Source organism: Bufo bufo, chromosome 1 (genome assembly GCF_905171765.1).
Source record: "Bufo bufo chromosome 1, aBufBuf1.1, whole genome shotgun sequence".
NCBI classification, from domain to species: Eukaryota; Metazoa; Chordata; class Amphibia; order Anura; family Bufonidae; genus Bufo; species Bufo bufo.
The window spans coordinates 720271082-720297154 of record NC_053389.1 but is presented as its reverse complement, the minus strand read 5'-3'; the positions used below and the strand labels follow the sequence as shown (position 1 = coordinate 720297154).

Sequence of the window (26073 nt, the reverse complement as noted above, 5' to 3'; positions counted from 1 at the left end):
ACCAGAACCCCGAGTCACATGATTGTAGTTCTAGCAGTCGCTCTTCTCTCGCGTGGCCCCGCCCCCCAGGTGCGCGCTGATTGGCTGCTGCGCTGGGGTCCCGTGGCTCAGCCGGGTCTGTAGCTGTTCACACGGGAGACCCGCGCGGCTTCGGGATGCAGAGCTCGGTGCGCCGGCGACAGCTCCAGTCTGCGGGATCTCCAGCCAGGTACAGCACCGTGCACACTGCCCCCCGAACTGCAAATGCAGGAATTGCCTGGCCTACACTTACCGTGTGATCTGAGGGAACTTTTCACACTATTTTCGGCTTCTCCGTGGGTCCATGTACATTACTTCATATGGAGCAGACCTGATGCACCTTGTGTGCCAGTGCATGCCCAAGTCTGCCAGCCCTACCCGATTGCCCATGGGTCCCCCTCACTGCCCAGTGGTGTGCACAACTTGGTGGTCCATCAGATGGGTTTCCATTAAACTTCCATACCATCAGAATGATTGACACTGGGTGGCGGTAATGTGTGTGGGCATCCCTAGGCTATAGTGCCCCGCGGTGACTACTGATACCATCTGCCATTTCCCCTCATGTACAGTAATATGATGGTGTAACGCACTTCAGCTGTTCCTACACTACAACCCTCAACATGCTTTGTTCCCTTCTGTGGGAGTTCAGAGAACAGCCAAGCAAGTGTGCATGATGGGAGATGTAGTTTCACAACACCTGGAGTGCTATAGCACAGGGGTCAGCCATCTCCAGCACTCCAGCTGTTCTTAAACTACAACCCTCAACATGCTCCATTCACTTCTGTGGGAGTTTCGAGAACAGCGTAGGAAGTGTGCATGCTGGGACATGTAGTCTCACAGGTTACAGACTGCGGCAGTTTGGGGTGGCGATCAGGTCTCTGCTGCGCTGGTGAATTGTGGGGTCCTCCTCGCCACCTGTGGCAGGAGGGCTGTCCGCTCCTCTTCAGCTGATCCTATAGCACAGGGATCAGCAACCTCCGGCGCTCCAGCTGCTCTGAAACTACAACTCTCAGAATCCTCCTTTCACTTCTGTGGGAGTTACAAGAACAGCCAAGTAAGTTTGCATGCTGGGAGTTGTAGTTTCACAACCGCTGGAGTGCCGAAGGTTGCTGATCCCTGCTATAGGGCTTTTCGAAAGTGTGTTTCTCCATGGACGTCAAAAAAACCTCACGGTTACTCCAGGGGTGTGGAATGTGTTAATATGGATTAACCTCATCATGTCCAAGAAATTGTGGCACTGTGCTGGCACCTATAGGACCAGTCTAGGTCAGGGATGTGAAACTCATGGATTTCCAACTGTTGCAAAACTACAGCTGTAGGCTGGCTGAGCATGATGGAGGTTGTAGTTTTGCAACACCTGGAGGGCCTTGTCTAGGTAAAGCTGATCCTGTGCTATGTCTGGTGCAGAACCTGAGGGGGCATGCATGTTTTTGTTGAGTTGGAGTCCTATACTAGAACTTAAAGGGGTTGTCTCACTTCAGCGAATGGCACTTACCATGTAGAGAAAGTTACTACAAGCCACTTACTAATGTATTGTGATTGTCCATATTGCTTCCTTTGATGGCTGGATTCATTTTCCCATCACATTATACACTGCTCGTTTCCATGGTTACAGACCACCCTGCAATCCATTGGTAGTCATGCTTGCACACTGTCTCTGGTGGCCGGGACCGTGGGAGCGCACATAGGCTGGTACTTTTTCCTATAGTGTGCAAGTACGACCACCACTGATGGATTGCAGGGTGTTTGTAACCATGGAAACGAGCAGTGTATAATGTGATGGAAAACTGAATCCAGCCAGCAAAAGAGACAATATGGACAATCACAATACATTAGTAAGTGCCTTGTATTAAACTTCCTCTACACGGATGTTGATGTTTATGTTTTTTTTAGTCTCTCTCTCTCTCAGGGGTGGTGGGTGGTTAAAGAAGGGGGAAAAAAAAAGGGAAGAAAGAAAGTTACTATAATATTTATTAAGTTGTAATATGGATTTTTATAGTGTAGTATTGCTGTGATTTGTGTACATGTTTTCACAAAATTGAAATAAAAAAATAAAATAAATAATAATAATAAAAAAAAAATCGGCAAATGGCATTTGTCATGTAGAGGAAGTGAGACAATCCCTTTAATGGGGTGATGCATTGGTTTTTCCTGGAATGTTCCTGTAGATCAGGGGTTAGCAAGCTTCAGCTGTTGTAAGACTACAACTCCCACCATGCACACTAACTCATCTGTTGTCGGAACTCTCAGAGGAGTGAATGGAGTTTGCTAGGAGTTGTAGTTTCACGACCGTTCGGAGTGCCAGCGGTTCATGACCCCATTTTTACGGTCTTTTCACACATGGCAGGCATTTCTGCCATTGCCCATTTATCTTAATGGAGCTAGAAGAAATCCATATGTGCAGTGCAGAATCAACCCCATTTACATGGAATGGATTTTCAATTGCTGAAATGTGTGTACCCAGCCTTCTACGTGTGAATACACCCTTAGGACACAAGAGGAGAGGTTTGTCACCTGGAGATGTTATCTGACACTTTCAAGAAAATATTAACGTGTCCCTGTCAGAGATCAACAAATTGAATTCATCCAAGAATCAGCCTTCTTGACTGGCGAGGGGCTGACCCCACTGCTCAAGAGACTCCCCCCTTGATCGACACGGCCAGAAATCTAACCTGGCCCTGCGCTGTTGCATCAAGTAGCAGTGCAAGCGCAGAAGATCCGCTGCTACGTCCCGAGCAGATGCCGACGTCTGAGTACCTGAAAGTGTAGCGGTGCTTAGTTAGCAGCAGTAAATCCTCTGCGCTTGCGTCACTCATCGGAGGAATGAGATTGACATAGCCAGGCGATAGTTCAGGTCCTGTCAATCAAGGGGGGGGGGGCTGATTTGTGAACAAATTCAGTTTGTTACAATCCATTCGCTCCTCTCTTTGGGAAAACTTTTCATATATCCTAGAGACACATTAACAGTTTTTATCGGGGGGCGGGGGTCTAAGTGCGGAGATCCCACCGATCACTAGAATGAGGAAAGAGAAGTGCTCACATAAGGGTCCATTCACACGTCCGCAAAACAGGTCCGCATCCGTTCCGCAATTTTGCAGAATAGGTGCGGACCCATTCATTTTCAATGGGGCTGGAATGTGCTGTCCGGATTTGCGTATCCGCACTTCCATTCCACCAAGAAATAGAACACCTCCTATTCTTGAATGAATGAATAAAGAAAGGAACTGCAATTATATCAGGTTTATTCGCCACTCATAGAAGAGGTGACGCGCGTTTCGGCACATGCAAGTGCCTTTATCAAAACAATGTGAGCAGCAGCAATTGCGGACAAGAAAAGGCATTTTCTATGAGAGTGCCGCTGATGTGCGGTCCGCAAAAACATACGGACGTGTGAATGGACCCTAAAGTGCCATCTCTCCTCATTGCTGAAGATAGAATCAAGACTGGCCCATAGACTTAGGCTAAAATCTGGGCAACAACTGTGCGTGCAGATAATTCCACAAAAAATGCAAAATTGCTAAAAACCGACTAACATCATATGTGTGAATCCACCCTTAAAGGGCATCTGTCAGCAGATTTGTACCTATGACACTGGCTGACCTGTTACATGTGCACTTGGCAGCTGAAGACATCTGTGTTGGTCCCATGTTCTTATGTGCCCGCATTGCTGAGAGAAATGATGTTTTACTATATGCAAATGAGCTATAGCAGCAATGAGGGCGTTGCCGTTACACCTAGAGGCTCTGCTCTCTCTGCAACTGCCGTGCCCTCTGCACTTTGAATAACTGGGTGTAATGTTTTCACTGCCTGGCCCTGTCAAAGTGCAGAGAGAGAGCAGAGCCTCTAGGTGTAATGGTAACGCCCCCGTTGCTCATAGAGGGTCATTTGCATATATGGTAAAACATCATTTTTCTCAGCAATGCGGGCAAATATGAACATGGGACCAACACAGATGCCTTCAGCTGCCAAGTGCACATGTAACAGGTCAGTCAGTGTCATAGGTACAAAACTGCTGACAGATGTCCTTTAACCACCTCCGGACCGCTGTACGCACAGACGCGTCCTGGAGGTGGTTGATTCATTCCTCCTGGACGCGCCGGCGCGTCCTCTCGCGAGACGCGAGATTTCCTGTGAACGCGCGCACACAGGCGCGCGCGCTCACAGGAACGGAAGGTAAGAGAGTTGATCTCCAGCCTGCCAGCGGCGATCGTTCGCTGGCAGGCTGGAGATGTGTTTTTTTTAACCCCTAACAGGTATATTAGACGCTGTTTTGATAACAGCGTCTAATATACCTGCTACCTGGTCCTCTGGTGGTCCCATTTGTTTGGATCGACCACCAGAGGACACAGGTAGCTCAGTAAAGTCCCACCAAGCACCACTACACTACACTACACCCCCCCCCCGTCACTTATTAACCCCTTATTAGCCCCTGATCACCCCTAATCACCCCTAATCACCCCTGATCACCCCATATAGACTCCCTGATCACCCCCCTGTCATTGATTACCCCCCTGTCATTGATTACCCCCTGTAAAGCTCCATTCAGATGTCCGCATGATTTTTACGGATCCACTGATAGATGGATCGGATCCGCAAAACGCATCCGGACGTCTGAATGAAGCCTTACAGGGGCATGATCAATGACTGTGGTTATCACCCCATATAGACTCCCTGATCACCCCCCTGTCATTGATCACCCCCCTGTCATTGATTACCCCCCTGTAAAGCTCCATTCAGACGTCCGCATGATTTTTACGGATCCACTGATAGATGGATCGGATCCGCAAAACGCATCCGGACGTCTGAATGAAGCCTTACAGGGGCATGATCAATGACTGTGGTGATCACCCCATATAGACTCCCTGATCACCCCCCTGTAAAGCTCCATTCAGATGTCCGCATGATTTTTACGGATCCACTGATAGATGGATCGGATCCGCAAAACGCATCCGGACGTCTGAATGAAGCCTTACAGGGGCATGATCAATGACTGTGGTTATCACCCCATATAGACTCCCTGATCACCCCCCTGTCATTGATTACCCCCCTGTCATTGATTACCCCCCTGTAAAGCTCCATTCAGACGTCCTCATGATTTTTACGGATCCACTGATAGATGGATCGGATCCGCAAAACGCATCCGGACGTCTGAATGAAGCCTTACAGGGGCATGATCAATGACTGTGGTGATCACCCCATATAGACTCCCTGATCACCCCCCTGTCATTGATTACCCCCCTGTAAAGCTCCATTCAGACGTCCGCATGATTTTTACGGATCCACTGATAGATGGATCGGATCCGCAAAACGCATCCGGACGTCTGAATGAAGCCTTACAGGGGCATGATCAATGACTGTGGTTATCACCCCATATAGACTCCCTGATCACCCCCCTGTCATTGATTACCCCCCTGTAAAGCTCCATTCAGACGTCCGCATGATTTTTACGGATCCACTGATAGATGGATCGGATCCGCAAAACGCATCCGGACGTCTGAATGAAGCCTTACAGGGGCATGATCAATGACTGTGGTGATCACCCCATATAGACTCCCTGATCACCCCCCTGTCATTGATTACCCCCCTGTCATTGATCACCCCCCTGTAAAGCTCCATTCAGACGTCCGCATGATTTTTACGGATCCACTGATAGATGGATCGGATCCGCAAAACGCATCCGGACGTCTGAATGAAGCCTTACACGGGCGTGATAAATGACTGTGGTTATCACCCCATATAGACTCCCTGATCACCCCCCTGTCATTGATCACCACCCCTGTCATTGATCACCACCCCTGTCATTGATCACCCCCCTGTCATTGATCACCCCCCTGTCATTGATCACCCCCCTGTCATTGATCAACCCCCTGTCATTGATCAACCCCCTGTCATTGATCAACCCCCCTGTCATTGATCACCCCCCTGTAAGGCTCCATTCAGACATTTTTTTGGCCCAAGTTAGCGGAATTATTATTTTTTTTTCTTACAAAGTCTCATATTCCACTAACTTGTGACAAAAAATTAAATCTCACATGAACTCACCATACCCCTCACGGAATCCAAATGCGTAAAATTTTTTAGACATTTATATTCCAGACTTCTTCTCACGCTTTAGGGCCCCTAGAATGCCAGGGCAGTATAAATACCCCACATGTGACCCCATTTCGGAAAGAAGACACCCCCAGGTATTCCGTGAGGGGCATATTGAGTCCATGAAAGATTGAAATTTTTGTCCCAAGTTAGCGGAACGGGAGACTTTGTGAGAAAAAAATAAAAAATATCAATTTCCGCTAACTTGTGCCAAAAAAAAAAAATTTCTATGAACTCGCCATGCCCCTCATTGAATACCTTGGGGTGTCTTCTTTCCAAAATGGGGTCACATGTGGGGTATTTATACTGCCCTGGCATTCTAGGGGCCCCAAAGCGTGAGAAGAAGTCTGGTATCCAAATGTCTAAAAATGCCCTCCTAAAAGGAATTTGGGCCCCTTTGCGCATCTAGGCTGCAAAAAAGTGTCACACATCTGGTATCGCCGTACTCAGGAGAAGTTGGGCAATGTGTTTTGGGGTGTCATTTTACATATACCCATGCTGGGTGAGATAAATATCTTGGTCAAATGCCAACTTTGTATAAAAAAATGGGAAAAGTTGTCTTTTGCCAAGATATTTCTCTCACCCAGCATGGGTATATGTAAAAAGACACCCCAAAACACATTCCCCAACTTCTCCCGAGTACGGAGATACCAGATGTGTGACACTTTTTTGCAGCCTAGGTGGGCAAAGGGGCCCATATTCCAAAGAGCACCTTTAGGATTTCACTGGTCATTTACCTACTTACCACACATTAGGGCCCCTGGAAAATGCCAGGGCAGTATAACTACCCCACAAGTGACCCCATTTTGGAAAGAAGACACCCCAAGGTATTCCGTGAGGGGCATGGCGAGTTCCTAGAATTTTTTATTTTTTGTCACAAGTTAGTGGAAAATGATGATTTTTTTTTTTTTTTTTTTTTTTTATACAAAGTCTCATATTCCACTAACTTGTGACAAAAAATAAAAACTTCCATGAACTCACTATGCCCATCAGCGAATACCTTGGGGTCTATTCTTTCCAAAATGGGGTCACTTGTGGGGTAGGTATAATGCCCTGGTATTTTAGGGGCCCAAATGTGTGGTAAGGAGTTTGAAATCAAATTCTGTAAAAAATGACGAGTGAAATCCGAAAGGTGCTCTTTGGAATATGGGCCCCTTTGCCCACCTAGGCTGCAAAAAAGTGTCACACATCTGGTATCTCCGTACTCAGGAGAAGGTGGGGAATGTGTTTTGGGGTGTCATTTTACATATACCCATGCTGGGTGAGATAAATATCTTGGTCAAATGCCAACTTTGTATAAAAAAATGGGAAAAGTTGTCTTTTGCCAAGATATTTCTCTCACCCAGCATGGGTATATGTAAAAAGACACCCCAAAACACATTCCCCAACTTCTCCTGAGTACGGAGATACCACATGTGTGGCACTTTTTTGCAGCCTAGGTGGGCAAAGGGGCCCATATTCCAAAGAGCACCTTTTGGATTTCACTGGTCATTTACCTACTTACCACACATTAGGGCCCCTGGAAAATGCCAGGGCAGTATAACTACCCCACAAGTGACCCCATTTTGGAAAGAAGACACCCCAAGGTATTCCGTGAGGGGCATGGCGAGTTCCTAGAATTTTTTATTTTTTGTCACAAGTTAGTGGAAAATGATGATTTTTTTTATATATTTTTTTTTTTCATACAAAGTCTCATATTCCACTAACTTGTGACAAAAAATAAAAACTTCCATGAACTCACTATGCCCATCAGCGAATACCTTGGGGTCTCTTCTTTCCAAAATGGGGTCACTTGTGGGGTAGTTATACTGCCCTGGCATTCTAGGGGCCCAAATGTGTGGTAAGGAGTTTGAAATCAAATTCTGTAAAAAATGACGAGTGAAATCCGAAAGGTGCTCTTTGGAATATGGGCCCCTTTGCCCACCTAGGCTGCAAAAAAGTGTCACACATCTGGTATCTCCGTATTCAGGAGAAGTTGGGGAATGTGTTTTGGGGTGTCTTTTTACATATACCCATGCTGGGTGAGAGAAATATCTTGGCAAAAGACAACTTTTCCCATTTTTTTATACAAAGTTGGCATTTGACCAAGATATTTATCTCACCCAGCATGGGTATATGTAAAATGACACCCCAAAACACATTCCCCAACTTCTACTGAATACGGAGATACCAGATGTGTGACACTTTTTTGCAGCCTAGGTGGGCAAAGGGGCCCACATTCCAAAGAGCACCTTTCGGATTTCACTGGTCAGTTTTTACAGAATTTGATTTCAAACTCCTTACCACACATTTGGGCCCCTAGAATGCCAGGGCAGTATAACTACCCCACAAGTGACCCCATTTTGGAAAGAAGAGACCCCAAGGTATTTCGTGATGGGCATAGTGAGTTCATGGAAGTTTTTATTTTTTGTCACAAGTTAGTGGAATATGAGACTTTGTAAGAAAAAAAAAAAAAAAAAAAAAAATCATCATTTTCCGCTAACTTGTGACAAAAAATAAAAAGTTCTATGAACTCACTATGCCCATCAGCGAATACCTTAGGGTGTGTACTTTCCGAAATGGGGTCATTTGTGGGGTGTTTGTACTGTCTGGGCATTGTAGAACCTCAGGAAACATGACAGGTGCTCAGAAAGTCAGAGCTGCTTCAAAAAGCGGAAATTCACATTTTTGTACCATAGTTTGTAAACGCTATAACTTTTACCCAAACCATTTTTTTTTTACCCAAACATTTTTTTTTTATCAAAGACATGTAGAACAATAAATTTAGAGCAAAATTTATATATGGATGTCATTTTTTTTGCAAAATTTTACAACTGAAAGTGAAAAATGTCATTTTTTTTGCAAAAAAATCGTTAAATTTCGATTAATAACAAAAAAAGTAAAAATGTCAGCAGCAATGAAATACCACCAAATGAAAGCTCTATTAGTGAGAAGAAAAGGAGGTAAAATTCATTTGGGTGGTAAGTTGCATGACCGAGCAATAAATGGTGAAAGTAGTGTAGGTCAGAAGTGTAAAAAGTGGCCTGGTCTTTCAGGGTGTTTAAGCACTGGGGGCTGAGGTGGTTAAAGGATAACTGTCACATTTAGACCCTAATTTCAATTTTCATATATGTAGTTACTAATAACATGATATTCCAGAATCAGTTACTATTAGACTGACTTACCCCATATTTAATAAGATTCAGCCCTTAGCAACCAGTCTGCATAAAACTGCAATTTCACTATTCAGTTAAGATGGCGCCACTGCCCTCACCCTGAAGGTAATCCCGCCTGCCCTCACTAGCCAGTAACAATAGCCCCCCAAAAGTGTCAGTAACCAGAGCCCTCCCCCTAAAGGGTTAATCTCCTGCAGCACAAAGGGGTCCTCTTACCACATGTTGCTTTCATTTATACTCTGAGCAGATGGCAGATCTCCCTTCCCTGTTGTGCGCTGCTCCAACTCTGCATTCTCCAGCTCTGCTGAGTGAGGGAGCGTCTGCCAAGCGCAGGGACAGGGAGAAGTGCACACAGCCCAGGCACTGTTATCAGCTGCTGGGGAGGACCTGGCTTTAATCATTTACTTACAGTCCCTGGCTGTCAGTAATTTGCTCCGTCCTTCAACAGATAGACGGACCATGCCTAGCAACCCTATTTTAAGCACAGGTAAAAGTAGGCAGTACAGGGAACAAAAATGTGGGATTAAGGAGTAATTGAATACACAGTGAAAAGTTGAAATAGGGCCACCAAGGTGATATTAATCACCACAATCCAATACGCCCAAAAAAAAAAATATGACAGTTATCCTTCAATGCAGATATGTCTTCATACTATGATATGCTGCTGTCCTAGCCAAAACAGAGCAAATAAATATTGTGCTATTTGGCTAGCAGGAGCGATCAGAGAATACTTTGGACACATAGGGGGAGATTTACTAATCCTATAGATGGCGTAAAACTGGGGCTTATTTTACGCTATTTTTCCAGTCCATAGCAGTCCAGGTTTTTCATTCATGACAGCACTGCAACTGAAGTGACGGTGGCTGACTGTCAGTGGCAGGACACATAATGGGCACCTGTCACGGATGGTGTTGCAGAAAGCTGGAACTTATAAATAAACATCCGACTGGCTTGATCCCAAACTTAGGAGCATATGGGTGAGCCCTATAAAACCCCTAGAGCTCTCCCTGACTGCTAAGCCCATGCAAAGATCTTTATGGTAGAGGATTGCATGTCCACGTACCTTATACTAGTATCTGACACCTGAAAACCCTTTAACCACCTCAGCCCCCAGTGCTTAAACACCCTGAAAGACCAGGCCACTTTTTACACTTCTGACCTACACTACTTTCACCGTTTATTGCTCGGTCATGCAACTTACCACCCAAATGAATTTTACCTCCTTTTCTTCTCACTAATAGAGCTTTCATTTGGTGGTATTTCTTTGCTGCTGACATTTTTACTTTTTTTGTTATTAATCGAAATTTAACGATTTTTTTGCAAAAAAATGACATTTTTCACTTTCAGGTGTAAAATTTTGCAAAAAAAACGACATCCATATAGAAATTTTGCTCTAAATTTATAGTTCTACATGTCTTTGATAAAAAAAAAATGTTTGGGTAAAAAAAAAATGGTTTGGGTAAAAGTTATAGCGTTTACAAACTATGGTACAAAAATGTGAATTTCCGCTTTTTGAAGCAGCTCTGACTTTCTGAGCACCTGTCATGTTTCCTGAGGTTCTACAATGCCCAGACAGTACAAACACCCCACAAATGACCCCATTTCTGAAAGTAGACACCCTAAGGTATTCACTGATGGGCATAGTGAGTTCATAGAACTTTTTATTTTTTGTCACAAGTTAGCGGAAAATGATGATTTTTTTTTTTTTTTTTTTTTTTTTTACAAAGTCTCATATTCCACTAACTTGTGACAAAAAATAAAAAGTTCTATGAACTCACTATGCCCATCAGCGAATACCTTGGGGTCTCTTCTTTCCAAAATGGGGTCACTTGTGGGGTAGTTATACTGCCCTGGCATTCTAGGGGCCCAAATGTGTGGTAAGGAGTTTGAAATCAAATTCTGTAAAAATTGACCTGTGAAATCCGAAAGGTGCTCTTTGGAATATGGGCCCCTTTGCCCACCTAGGCTGCAAAAAAGTGTCACACATCTGGTATCTCCGTACTCAGGAGAAGGTGGGGAATGTGTTTTGGGGTGTCATTTTATATATACCCATGCTGGGTGAGAGAAATATCTTGGCAAAAGACAACTTTTCCCATTTTTTTATACAAAGTTGGCATTTGACCAAGATATTTATCTCACCCAGCATGGGTATATGTAAAAAGACACCCCAAAACACATTCCTCAACTTCTCCTGAGTACGGAGATACCAGATGTGTGACACTTTTTTGCAGCCTAGGTGGGCAAAGGGGCCCATATTCCAAAGAGCACCTTTCGGATTTCACAGGTCAATTTTTACAGAATTTGATTTCAAACTCCTTACCACACATTTGGGCCCCTAGAATGCCAGGGCAGTATAACTACCCCACAAGTGACCCCATTTTGGAAAGAAGAGACCCCAAGGTATTCGCTGATGGGCATAGTGAGTTCATGGAAGTTTTTATTTTTTGTCACAAGTTAGTGGAATATGAGACTTTGTATGAAAAAAAAAAAAAAAAAAAAAATCATCATTTTCCACTAACTTGTGACAAAAAATAAAAAATTCTAGGAACTAACCATGCCCCTCACGGAATACCTTGGGGTGTCTTCTTTCCAAAATGGGGTCACTTGTGGGGTAGTTATACTGCCCTGGCATTCTAGGGGCCCAAATGTGTGGTAAGGAGTTTGAAATCAAATTCAGTAAAAAATGACCTGTGAAATCCGAAAGGTGCTCTTTGGAATGTGGGCCCCTTTGCCCACCTAGGCTGCAAAAAAGTGTCACACATCTGGTATCTCCGTACTCAGGAGAAGTTGAGGAATGTGTTTTGGGGTGTCTTTTTACATATACCCATGCTGGGTGAGATAAATATCTTGGTCAAATGCCAACTTTGTATAAAAAAATGGGAAAAGTTGTCTTTTGCCAAGATATTTCTCTCACCCAGCATGGGTATATATAAAATGACACCCCAAAACACATTCCCCACCTTCTCCTGAGTACGGAGATACCAGATGTGTGACACTTTTTTGCAGCCTAGGTGGGCAAAGGGGCCCATATTCCAAAGAGCACCTTTCGGATTTCACAGGTCAATTTTTACAGAATTTGATTTCAAACTCCTTACCACACATTTGGGCCCCTAGAATGCCAGGGCAGTATAACTACCCCACAAGTGACCCCATTTTGGAAAGAAGAGACCCCAAGGTATTCGCTGATGGGCATAGTGAGTTCATGGAAGTTTTTATTTTTTGTCACAAGTTAGTGGAATATGAGACTTTGTATGAAAAAAAAAAAAAAAAAAAAAATCATCATTTTCCACTAACTTGTGACAAAAAAAAAAAAATTCTAGGAACTCGCCATGCCCCTCACGGAATACCTTGGGGTGTCTTCTTTCCAAAATGGGGTCACTTGTGGGGTAGTTATACTGCCCTGGCATTCTAGGGGCCCAAATGTGTGGTAAGGAGTTTGAAATCAAATTCTGTAAAAATTGACCTGTGAAATCCGAAAGGTGCTCTTTGGAATATGGGCCCCTTTGCCCACCTAGGCTGCAAAAAAGTGTCACACATCTGGTATCTCCGTACTCAGGAGAAGGTGGGGAATGTGTTTTGGGGTGTCATTTTATATATACCCATGCTGGGTGAGAGAAATATCTTGGCAAAAGACAACTTTTCCCATTTTTTTATACAAAGTTGGCATTTGACCAAGATATTTATCTCACCCAGCATGGGTATATGTAAAAAGACACCCCAAAACACATTCCTCAACTTCTCCTGAGTACGGAGATACCAGATGTGTGACACTTTTTTGCAGCCTAGGTGGGCAAAGGGGCCCACATTCCAAAGAGCACCTTTCGGATTTCACAGGTCATTTTTTACTGAATTTGATTTCAAACTCCTTACCACACATTTGGGCCCCTAGAATGCCAGGGCAGTATAACTACCCCACAAGTGACCCCATTTTGGAAAGAAGAGACCCCAAGGTATTCGCTGATGGGCATAGTGAGTTCATGGAAGTTTTTATTTTTTGTCACAAGTTAGTGGAATATGAGACTTTGTATGAAAAAAAAAAAAAAAAAAAAAAATCATCATTTTCCACTAACTTGTGACTAAAAATTAAAAATTCTAGGAACTTGCCATGCCCCTCACGGAATACCTTGGGGTGTCTTCTTTCCAAAATGGGGTCACTTGTGGGGTAGTTATACTGCCCTGGCATTTTACAGGGGCCCTAATGTGTGGTAAGTAGGTAAATGACCTGTGAAATCCGAAAGGTGCTCTTTGGAATGTGGGCCCCTTTGCCCACCTAGGCTGCAAAAAAGTGTCACACATCTGGTATCTCCGTACTCAGGAGAAGGTGGGGAATGTGTTTTGGGGTGTCATTTTACATATACCCATGCTGGGTGAGAGAAATATCTTGGCAAAGACAACTTTTCCCATTTTTTTTATACAAAGTTTGCATTTGACCAAGATATTTATCTCACCCAGCATGGGTATATGTAAAAAGACACCCCAAAACACATTCCTCAACTTCTCCTGAGTACGGAGATACCAGATGTGTGACACTTTTTTGCAGCCTAGGTGGGCAAAGGGGCCCAAATTCCTTTTAGCAGGGCATTTTTAGACATTTGGATACCAGACTTCTTCTCACGCTTTGGGGCCCCTAAAATGCCAGGGCAGTATAAATACCCCACATGTGACCCCATTTTGGAAAGAAGACACCCCAAGGTATTCAATGAGGGGCATGGCGAGTTCATTGAAAAAAAAAAATTTTGGCACAAGTTAGCGGAAATTGATTTTTTTGATTTTGTTCTCACAAAGTCTCCCTTTCCGCTAACTTGGGACAAAAATTTCAATCTTTCATGGACTCAATATGCCCCTCAGCGAATACCTTGGGGTGTCTTCTTTCCAAAATGGTGTTATTTGTGGGGTGTTTGTACTGCCCTGGCATTTGAGGGTCTCCGCAATCATTACATGTATGCCCAGCATTAGGAGTTTCTGCTATTCTCCTTATATTGAGCATACGGGTAATGAGATTTTTTTTTTCCGTTCAGCCTCTGGGCTGAAAGAAAAAAATGAACGGCACAGATTTCTTCATTCGCATCGATCAATGTGGATGAAAAAATCTCGGCCAAAAAAAGAAAAAAGGAGGGGAAAGGCGTCTGCCAGGACATAGGAGCTCCGCCCAACATCCATACCCACTTCAGCTCGTATGCCCTGGCAAACCAGATTTCTCCATTCACATCAATCGATGTGGATGAATAAATCATTGCCGGGATTTTTTTTTTTATATATACAAAGTGTTTGCCAAAGTATATGAACACCGCCACCTCCTCAGCTCATATGCCTTGGCAAACATATCTTTTACTGCAGAGGAGAAATCTCGTCTTGCAGCGCCGCATACACCGACTTGCGTGTAATCTGACAGCAGCGCAATGCTTCTGTCCGAATGCACATCAGTGCTGCAGCTGGTCGATCGGATGGTCCACCTGGAAGGTAAAAAAAACAAAACAAAAAAGAAAAAACCAGGCCGCAAAGCAATAACTTTATTAACTTTAGAACAGAACATATTAACTTTTTTAAACTTTTTTAACTTTTTTACTTACCGGTAATTTTTTTTTTGTTTTGTTTTTTTTACCTTTATAGAACAAACCTCTCCTTCCCCATGGGACAATGTGCAAAGCGCAAATCGCCCAAAGATGTGGCGAAGTACGTTATGCACTTTATCCCAGGTGAAAGGAGAGGTTTGCAGCAGCTGTGAGAGAAAGGGCCCTAATAGCCCTGTGTGCCTGTCCTGGTGAGATGTGATCCCTATGCTAGGTGTACCTGTGTGTGGTACTTCCGGAAACACTCTCCTAAGCATAGGGCAGGGTGGTCCGGACAGTCAGGACAGAAATAGCGGGTGTCACGCCTTATTCCACTCCTGCTACAGACACGACATTTTTTTCGGGGTGGCGGTTGGGTTGAGGTACCAGCAACGACACTGGGGAAATGTCGCTCGTGTAGACGGCTAACTACACTGGTGGATGGGGCCACGGAACCTCCTGGGTAAAGGAGGTTCTCGATGATCTCTTCCTGGAATTTGAGGAAGGATCGTGTTCTCCCAGCCTTACTGTAGAGAACAAAACTATTGTAGAGCGCCAATTGAATTAAATATACAGACACCTTCTTATACCAGCGTCTGGTTCTGCGGGAAACTAAATAGGGAGCCAACATCTGGTCATTGAAGTCCACCCCTCCCATGAGCGCATTATAGTCGTGGACTGAGAGGGGCTTTTCAATGACACGGGTTGCCCTTTGAATTTGTATTGTCGTGTCTGCGTGAATGGAGGAGAGCATGTAAACGTCACGCTTGTCTCTCCATTTCACCGCGAGCAGTTCTTCGTTACACAAGGCAGCCCTCTCCCCCCTTGCAAGACGGGTGGTTACAAGCCGTTGGGGGAAGCCCACGCGACTAGTTCGCGCGGTGCCACAGGCGCAAATCCGTTCTAGAAACAAATGCCTAAAGAGGGCCACACTTGTGTAAAAATTGTCCACATAAAGATGGTACCCCTTGCCGAATAAGGGTGACACCAAGTCCCAGACTGTCTTCCCACTGCTCCCCAGGTAGTCAGGGCAACCGACCGGCTCCAGGGTCTGATCTTTTCCCTCATAGATCCGAAATTTGTGGGTATAGCCTGTGGCCCTTTCACAGAGCTTATACAATTTGACCCCATACCGGGCACGCTTGCTTGGGATGTACTGTTTGAAGCCAAGGCGCCCGGTAAAATGTATTAGGGACTCGTCTACGCAGATGTTTTGCTCAGGGGTATACAAATCTGCAAATTTCTGGTTGAAATGGTCTATGAGGGGCCGAATTTTGTGGAGCCGGTCAAAAGCTGGGTGGCCTCTGGGACGGGAGGTGGTGTTGTCGCTAAAGTGCAGGAAACGCAGGATGGCCTCAAATCGTGTCCTGGACATAGCAGCAGAGAACATGGGCATGTGATGAATTGGGTGCGTTGACCAATATGACCGCAATTCATGCTTTTTTGTCAGGCCCATGTTGAGGAGAAGGCCCAGAAAAATTTTAAGTTCGGAAACTTGGACTGGTTTCCACCGGAAAGGCTGGGCATAAAAGCTTCCCGGGTTTGCGGTTATAAATTGTGTGGCATATTGGTTGGTCTCTGCCACGACTAAGTCCAAGAGCTCCGCAGTCAAGAACAGCTCAAAAAATCCCAGGGCCGTACTGATCTGAGCCGTCTCAACCCGAACTCCAGACTGGGCGGTGAAAGGGGGAACTACTGGTGCGGCTGAAGTTGGTGACTGCCAATCAGGGTTTGCCAGCACCTCAGGGATTCTAGGGGCTCTACGGGCCTGTCTGTGCGGTGGCTGCGACGGGGTAACTAGTGCACGTGCCACCGTACCAGCTTCAACTGCCCTTCTGGTGCTCGCTACTTCACCATGTTGTACGGCAGTGCTGGTACTAGGTCCAGGAAGGGCTGCGCTGCTGGTGTATGCCTCACCACGTGATCCGGCAGCGACAGCCCCACTCTGCTGCTCTTGAAGCGGATCCTGCATAACCTGTGGTCTAGCGACACGGGGCCGGGTACGCCTGGTGCTGCCAGGGACCTCAACCTCCTCGTCCGAACTTTGGGTCAGAGAGCCACTGCTTTCTACAGGTTCATATTCTGACCCGCTAGATTCATCAGATGAGGGTTCCCACTCCTCATCCGACTGGGTCAGAATCCTGTAGGCCTCTTCAGAAGAATACCCCCTGTTTGACATTTGGACTACTAAATTTAGGGGTATTCCCTGAGACTACCCAAGAAAAAAAGCAAGCCTGTCTTACAAAGGGGAGGCTAGCGAAGTACCGGAGGCCGCTGCGGTTGATAAAAAATATCAAAACTGATTTTTTTATCGCCGCAGAGCGTGTAAAGTGAATGTGCAGTGATCAAAAAAAAAAATTTTTTTGTCACTGCGGTGGGGCGGGCGTGGGTGAACGCACGTGTGGGCGACCGATCAGGCCTGATCGGGCAAACACTGCGTTTTGGGTGGAGGGCGAACTAAAGTGACACTAATACTATTATAGATCTGACCGTGATCAGTTTTGATCACTTACAGATACTATAAAAGTACAAATGCTGATTAGCGATACGCTAAACAGCGAATAAAAGTGACTGCGGTGCGGTGGGGTGGGCGCTAACTGACGCTAACTACCTAACCAAGGGGCCTAAACTATCCCTAAAACCTAACAGCCAATACTAGTGAAAAAAAAAAGTGTCAGTTTACACTGATCACTTTTTGTCTTTCACTAAGTGATTGACAGGGGGCGATCAAGGGGTTAATTTGGATGATGGGGGTGATGGATGGTGATCAGGGGCTAAGGGCAGTGTTTGGTGTGTACTCACAGTGATGTCTGCTTCTCTGCTGGATCCAACCGACGAAAAGGACCAGCAGAGAAGCAGAGAAGCCATATAACAGATCATATTTACTAATATGATCTGTTATCTGGCTTGTGATTCGATTTTTTAAAAATCAGCAACCTGCCAGCGACGATCATTGGCTGGCAGGTTGCTGATGAAATACTCCTCTAACTTTTGCCGGCCCGCGATGCGCATGCGCGGGCCGGCTGTGACCGAAATCTCGCGTCTCGCGAGATGACGCGCCGGCGCGTCCAGGAGGAATGAATCAACCACCTCCAGGACGCGTCTGTGCGTACAGCGGTCCGGAGGTGGTTAATGGTGAGGGGACACGACCACCGGCTCCCTGCACTTAATACGGACGGAATCAGGGTCACCTACAATCAAGCCAGCAAGTAAACATAAATAAAGGAAACAGACTTATCTGAGGAATCAGGAGAAGCAGCATCCAGCAGTGAACAACTCATCCAGGAAGAAGTATAAACCGCAAAGTGAGGCAGTATGGGAAGGAATATAAAGGGAGGCAATCAGTGTAAATAGATGACAGCTGGGAGAAGGAAAGGAGATGAGAAAGTGAAACCATAACAAAGAACATCATGCAAGAGGTACAGAAGAACGTCTGTCAGACCTTCTCAGAGAGCTGGCGGTGACAGCACCATGACACCAAACCTACTTCTACTAAGCACCTGAAAATGGTCTGGGCAGAGACGGGGTGTGTAATGAAGGTGCCAACTGTGGGTGGTGGGTAATTCGTCAAAACGAGCATCCTGCTTCTGAGTCCAATGCTGCAGTGCACCCTCTAAAGTCTCAGTTGGGCAAAATGTGTGTCGTAGAGGCATGCCTAGCAGTTAATGATCCTTCACCAAGAGGAACACTATCCAAAAGTAGCCTCTGAGAGCCTATTTAAAGGGCAGCAGGGGATACCCTTTTATGCCCACTTGTGGCAAGACCCAGCGTCTAGTCAGACCACACCTGTAATCAGTTACATATCTGCCTGAGGAAAAAGAAAACACGTGCTGATTTCCGTAGCTATCCGCCATTTCTGTTCGGGTGCGTTATTTTTTATTTTTTTTGTCAGTGAGTGTTAAATGTGGTCCATAGTTTATGGGTTCCATGTTTTCTACATTGATCTCGATATCCTGTGTGCAGCTGGAGGAGGCCTTCATTTATGACAAGGCGCACACGCATCCTTTGGCAGTCTGCACGCCTAGAAGAGGCAATATTTCTTTGCGCCGTTTTGGAGAGCGTACCTGTCCCTATACTATGCTGCCCTTACATAAGGAGTCCTTGTCAGGTAATGCTCACCCAGATACATAGCTCCAAGAGTATGTTCACACATGCTCTAGATTTTTGTGTACCTTGAGTACCCCATTATTACTGTTATTACAGAGAAGCTTTATCTCGTTGATTTTAACAAGCAGTATTTTGGATGGTTCCTCAGATTTGGCGCAGCTCAGCCCAATGACGAATCAAGAAATAACCGCTTTCACCTGGACCTGTGGTTCTATTTCACCTTGCAGAACTGGCTTCTGGACTTTGGACGTCCGATTGTCATGGTGAGTGTGTGTAATATCCGTCAGCCTCGTGTTCTGGGGTAGGGAGAGCTCTCCACAGGAAGTAACATACCTCCATAGTTCTGCCGAAGAATGGGATTCTTTGCCTGTAAATGAATAATCTATACAAGCCTTTCAGATATTGCGATACATAAGGTTATGTCATGACGTATGTCATGAAGCTCCGCCATGGGGCACTGACTGTTGAGTGTTATATTTGACTTTTGAAGCATGAGAGACTCTAAGAAATTTTGCAGAGCATTTGCCTTAGTGACTAATTGGGTTGCTACTTTTATTTTTCAACCTACATCATTTAAATAACCAAAATCAGGGCATTTAAAAAAGTGTTCAGTTTTTTTGTTGTTATTTTTTTAACTTTCCACCCCAGCCTGTTGTGCTTGTGGAGAAAGCCATACCCACCTGCTCTCCAGCACTGCCGTCACTGGCCTTCTGGTCCCTGTCTGTAAAGTACCGGGCAGACTAGATCACGTGCACCGCTGCAGCCAATGACTGGCCTCTGCGGTGATGTGTCCCCAAGTGGCATAATGCTGGGCTCGTCACCACTGTGGCCAGTCATTGGTTACAGCCGCGCACGTGACCCCCTCCATCCGGAAGTTTACAGTTGGGGAGTAGAAGACCAGTGTGGGGTGTTGGAACTTAAAGGGCACTTGTCACCGGGATTTTGTGCATAGAGCTGAGGACATGGGTTGCTAGATGGCCGCTAGCACATCCGCAATACCCAGTCCCCATAGCTCTGTGTGCTTTTATTGTGTCAAAAAAACTATTTGATAGATATGCATATTAACCTGAGATGAGTCCTGTCCCTGAGATGAGTCCAGCGTGAAGGAGCCCAGCACCGCCCTGTATCCTCAGAATCTGCTCCTTGTTCCCCGACGTCGCAAAGCTAGAGCCGTAATCTTGCGATGCGCGAGCTAGCGCATGCATAGTTCGTTTCCTGAGGCTGATGCCAGCACAGGGAAGGAACACTATGCCGGCACTGTGCATGCGCTAGCTCGAGGATTCATCTAAGGTTAATTTGCATATCTATCAGATCAGTTTTTTTACACAATAAAAAGAGCTATGGGGACTGGGTATTCCGGATGTGCTAGCGGCCATCTAGTAACCCATGTCCTCAGCTCTATACACAAAATCCAGGTGACAGGTTCCCTTTAAAAAAACAACTCCCAGTCGAAGCCAAGGGTACACCAAGTCTGTGCTCCGGCTTTCACCTAGGCTGCCACCCAAGGTGTCGGCACGGAACTTCAACAACTAGGCTGGTGTCTGTATAAACACAACTGTCCAGTTCACAGGATTGTCCAGGCAAAATTGGAACTGTTGGCAAATATGCAACTTTGGAATGAAAGTTATATTCTGGGTTTGGGGGGTACTATTTCTCCTTGAGGAGAGTGCGTCAGTCGGAGTGAGGAGACTTATAGGCCATACATGTTCCTCTGAAATTCTGGGAAGAAAGAGATGCAAATGAGCTCTTAACAAGCTCTGCCTCTGATGCCACCAGATGTAAGGCAGCTATCCTGTAAGTCAATGGTCGACAATTTAAATAGGCCTAGACAAATGACTCTGATATTAAATAAGCCAGCATCTCTTCTGCAGACAGCTGTTTTTGGGTGATTGCCCCTCATCAGTGCAGAGAGTACTGGCTTAACTGGGTGAGAGGCCAAGTCAGGATTTGGGGGCTACCATCTCTTCTTGGGGAGAGAGCGCCTTAGTCGGCGTGAGGAGATTTATAGGCCATACATGCTCCTCTGGAATTATGGGAAGAAAGGGATGCAAATGAGCTCTTAACAAGCTGATTAGGCGCTCTCTCCCCAAGATAGTACCCCCCAAATCCTGAATTAGGCCTCTCACCCAGTTAAGCCAGTACTCTCTGCTCTGCACTGATGAGGGGCAATCACCCCGAAACAGCTGTCTGCAGATGAGGCGCTGGCTTATTTAATATCGGAGTCATGTCTCAAGGCCTATTTAAAGGGTCGAACATTGACTTACAGGATAGCTGCCTTACATCTGGTGGCATTCGAGGCAAAGCTTGTTAAGAGCTCCTTTGCATCCCTTTTTCCCCTATATTCTGGGTGTGATGGATAACTGAAGGGGAATATTTATGAATATTAGTGTAAGGAAAAAATGAAACCTCTCTTGCAGCAACCAATCAGGATGCCCCTGTTATTTCCAACTGACCCCTGAAAAATGAGAGGTAGAATCTGATTGGTTGTAATAGACAACTTCTCTACTTGTCCCTTGCTTTAGTTCCCCGGGCTTTTTTGAAACCAATGGATGGAAGATTTTTTAGTTGGTACCTACCCGTCCCTCGCTCCACTGATGCTGCCGTCTCCTCTGCACTTACACAGGCTGCGGTCTCTTCCACCTAGGTCCAGACCTGACGTGTACCCCTCTGTTCCTGTTAAATTGCATTTACTATTATATGGCTAAACAGGAAGCAGCTGAAAATTTCCGGTCCAGGCCCAGGCGGAAGAGCCCACAGTTTGCATGAGTGCAGCGGAGACGGCGGCAACATAGCGAGAGATAGGTAGGTACCAACTAAAAAATCTTCCTTCCAATGGTCACAAGAAAGCATGGGTCTTTAAATAGCTTAGAGTAACCCTTTAATTTACCCATTTAAACAAGTTTTAAGCTTTGGAATTCCCTTTTTGTTAGAAAGGATCCCCTGGAATGTATGGAGCAACTCTGCAGAAGTGTTCAGTCACTGCACAGCGCCACCACAGGAGAAGTGAAGCATTACACAGATCTGATTGTTTGGTCCTCCAGAGCAAGGAACAATCTTTTCAGTGGCTCTTTTGTTTGGTTAATAGTTTAAAACGGCCTCCCCCTATTATCTCCGAGTTCCCTAAAGGGTGTTTGTAAGGGTCTGGACAACACCTTTTGAGAAGTTTCACACAACTTATTTTCCCCACAAATACACTGCGGCCAGGTGTTACATGCTAGCCTGTAGGAAATCCTAAAATGCCCTACAAACACTGAGTATTGTGTATTGTTCATTTAAGACAATTTTCTGGCATTTTTTTTTTAAATTGCTGCATGCTCTGGGTGTAGCTTTTTTTGCATTTCTCCACTAACTAATATTTAGAAAAAAAACATCATCCAAAAAATGGCTGGTAAAAAACACGATTTTTATGGTGTTTCTTTTTTGAGCACTTTCTGGCTTAAAAAAACCCGCAATGTTGCAGCCGCATTTCTGTAGTTTTGGCTCTGTTTTCTACCAGTACGTATCAGGTGCAATTGATCTTGTCACCAGTTGTCCTAAGTTCAAGGACGGACATCGAGCGGTATGAGGAATTAGGTGAAGACACGCTCTTACCTGTGTTAAGACGTTACAATTGAAAGGGGACAGCAGTAGGGAGCTTGAGCTGTGACAGGTCTGCTGCTATGTCACATTATCCTGTACGGTAACATGAGGCTCGGGGTAAGGGGTCAATCGGTGCATGATAGCTCAATGGTGCTAATTAATTTAAAGGGCACCTGTCATCAGCCAGATGTTAGTTAAAACACGGCTTCTCAAAGATGTCCTTAAAGGATATGTGTCATCTGAAAACTTCCTATTGTTTACAGAGGAGCTGTCACCTCTCCTGCCATGTCTGTTTTAGTAACTACTTGCATTCATCATATAATGACAATTCTGGAGCATCTATTTTTATGTTGTGCCATTCCTCTATTACTCCTACTAGAAGTCATGACTGAATTACCAACATCTTGCCGTATAGGTACAGATTGGTGTTACCGGTTGAGGGTGCGTCCCTGCACAGTCGGATACCAGCAGCACTGATTAGACAGTGCTACTGGTAACACCCAGCAGTACCTTAAAGGGGTATTCCCATCTTAGACAATGGGGCATATCGCTAGGATATGCCCCCATTGTCTGATAGGTGCGGGTCCCAGAGGTGGGACCCGCACCTACAAGGAGAACGGAGCGGAGAAAGTGGAGGAGGGCGCACTGCGCATGCGCAGCCGCCCTCCATTCATTTCTATGGAGCCGCTGAAAATAGCCGAGCGCTGGCTTGGCTATTTCCGTCGGCCCCATAGAAATTAATGGGAGCGAGGCCGCTCATGCGCGGTGCGCTCCCCTTCACTTCAATGGGAGAGGCGGGGAGCTGCGCCTGGTGGTGGACAGATCCTGTAAAACCCGGGGTCCTCCAGCCACAACTCTCCCCGGCTCCGTTCTCGTTGTAGGTGCGGGTCCCAGAGGTGGGACCCGCACCTATCAGACAATGGGGGCATATCCTAGCGATATGCCCCCATTGTCTTAGATGGGATAACCCCTTTAACTGCAGACTGATGGCAGTTTATTTGTAAACTTCTTCCAGGAATAATACAGGAACAGCACAACATGGAGTCATAAGAATAAATGCTCCTGAATTGTCATGACATTGTAAATGTAATTAGTTACTGAAACTAGAAAACCAAAAAAGGAGCATAACCCTATCACTCATGTGTGGACACATAAAAGCCTCTCTACCAAATCACATAGACCACACATCTAATATAACAAAACATCACTTTATTGAAACACAATGTAACAATGACAATAAACACACATGTAAAACCATGCGGATGAGTACTGGGATAGAGACCCCACTTGGCCAGTAAAGTGCATCCAATATTAGATAAAGTGACCAGTGCAAAATGGCAAGAACTAGGAATTACTGTAAGGAAAACATCTCAGACTACCAAGTGAGTAAGGCTACTTTCACACTGGCGTTTTGGTTTCCGTTTCTGAGATCCGTTCACGGCTCTCACAAGCCGTCCGAAACGGATCAGTTTTGCCCTAATGCATTCTGAATGGAAAAGGATCCGCTCAGAATAAATCAGTTTGCCTCCGTTCCGTCTCCATTCCGCTTTAGAGGCGGACACCATACGGGTATCAAAATTCAAATAGTGATCAATACAGTCTACTGGTGCAGCCATAATCAGTGCATATCTAGAACACTCTCCTATAGAAGTCAGTGAGTCGGCTCCTGTCCATTGTGTCCGTGGCCGATGTCCAAGAACAGAAAGTATTGATATATTTTAGGACTAGTGACCAGCTTGAAAACTGCATGATTTTAGTGACATGGGAAAAAAAAAAAAATTAACAACAATTCTAAAAATAAATGTTTAACATAAAGTGATTTAAACAATGGGTCATTTTTTCCCTTTAAAGGAGAGAGACCAAGTGATCCCTTGGCCTCACTACGGACATAGGTCATATAGGTGTCCGGTAGGGGCCTGACACTTTGCAGATGTCTGAAGACAACTTGCATTGTCTCTTGATACTTACTAATAACCTTTTGGTGTATTTCACGTTATCTAGTTGTTTTTTTACTTTGATGCATTGTAACATATGACATCTGCTGCTCACCATATGTAGGTTAAGCTTAGTGATCACAAATTCTAGGAAATGTTTTAAATTCCACCTATGAGACCCCAAAAGCTTGGTGTTTCACTTTTTTTTTTCTCCAGATGGACTCTTTCTTTGCAACCAGAGATCAAGTGATTTATTTGCGAAGTCACGTTTTTCTGTTCTCTCTGCAGATAATCCTTCCCTTGGATTGGTTCCCATTGAATAAACCCAGTGCAGGCGACTATTTCCATATGGCTTATAACATTATAACTCCGCTGTTGCTGCTGAAGGTGAAATTGGATTAATCATACTCTGGACTAGAGGGAATGACGAAATATTAAATGGTGACGCGCCATCCTTGCAGCCACATTAAATGTAGAAAGAGAAATACATGAAATATACATAAGGCTACTTTCACACTAGCGTTAAAGTTTTCCGGTATTGAGTTCCGTCCTAGGGGCTCAATACTGTAAAAAAAACACATCAGTTTTATCCTAATGCATTCTGAGTGGAAAGCAATCAGTTTAGTATGCATCAAGATGTCTTGTTCCGTCCCTTTTACGGTATTTAGCCGGAGAAAATACTGCAGCATGCTGCGGTATTTTCTCCGGCCCAAATTTTGGAAAACATTTGCCGGATCCAGCATTAATTTCCATTGAAATGTATTAATGCCGGATCCGGTATCAAGTGTTCATGAAATTGCCGCATTAAATGCGCAGACCTTTAAAAATGTGAAAAATAAATATCGGATCCGTTTTTCCCGGATGACACTGGAGAGACAGATCCGGTATTTTCCCTTTCATACTCCATGACGGCATACCATGAGAGATGACCCGCCTCCAACCAGGTAGGGACAGGAAGTATAAATTAGACCCTCCTTCAGCTCTTCCTCAGTGTCTTCCTGTCCCTCCAGGTAGGAGAAGGATCATCCTCATGGCACATGCTATGAGCCCGTTCTGTTTCAGGCGGCAGAGCGGTAAGAAGAAGGAATGCCTGACTACACATGAGGGAGCGACAGCACCCGTGTCCTAGTTGGGTATCGAGGTGCTGTGAAGATGGCGAAATTACCGCTCCTTACCTCTCGCTGCACGCGTCGGGCGCGGAGGTCCATGTGTGACCGGACACTCAGGGAGTCCCTCCGGTCTGTCTGGAAGCTCCTCATCGCGATCCGATAGTTTCGGCTCTCGCGATGAACGCCACCGGAAGTCCTATGCGGTTCACGTGCGTTCCAACCGGAACGTTCGCTCTGTGGAACGCACGCGGAGGGGGCGGAGCTGCAAATCGGCGCACTGATCATGGCGGAAGTCGCCCACTCATCTGAGGTCTGCACGTGAGAGTATTTAAGTAGGTTTTTTGCAGAAAGAGGGTTGTTGCAAACATGTCTGAGCAACCTGGCCAGATGGAAACCTCTCAGGGACCCTCTATTGTAAGTTAAGGTCCTGGGGGTTGGGCGAGTGCTGGTTGTATTACTTTGCTAACCCCAGTGTATGCCTCTCTCCCCCCCCCCCCTCTATGGCTCTCCCTGTATGAATGCAGAGTGATAA

The 26073-nt window shown here is 45.4% G+C and overlaps 1 protein-coding gene across 2 annotated transcripts in view; it reads left to right on the top strand.

Annotated features, from left to right (window-relative positions):
• Positions 1–71: 71 nt before the first annotated feature.
• The window catches only part of CLN6 (CLN6 transmembrane ER protein), a 48766-nt gene continuing 22764 nt past the window's right edge, over positions 72–26073 (top strand). For both annotated transcript variants that reach the window (XM_040414319.1, XM_040414318.1), the window contains exons 1-3: positions 72–208; positions 19068–19182; positions 24721–24819. In XM_040414319.1, coding sequence (XP_040270253.1) covers positions 156–208; positions 19068–19182; positions 24721–24819 — 267 coding nt within the window. In that variant the 5' untranslated portion in view covers positions 72–155. The remainder of the gene's footprint in view (positions 209–19067; positions 19183–24720; positions 24820–26073) is intronic.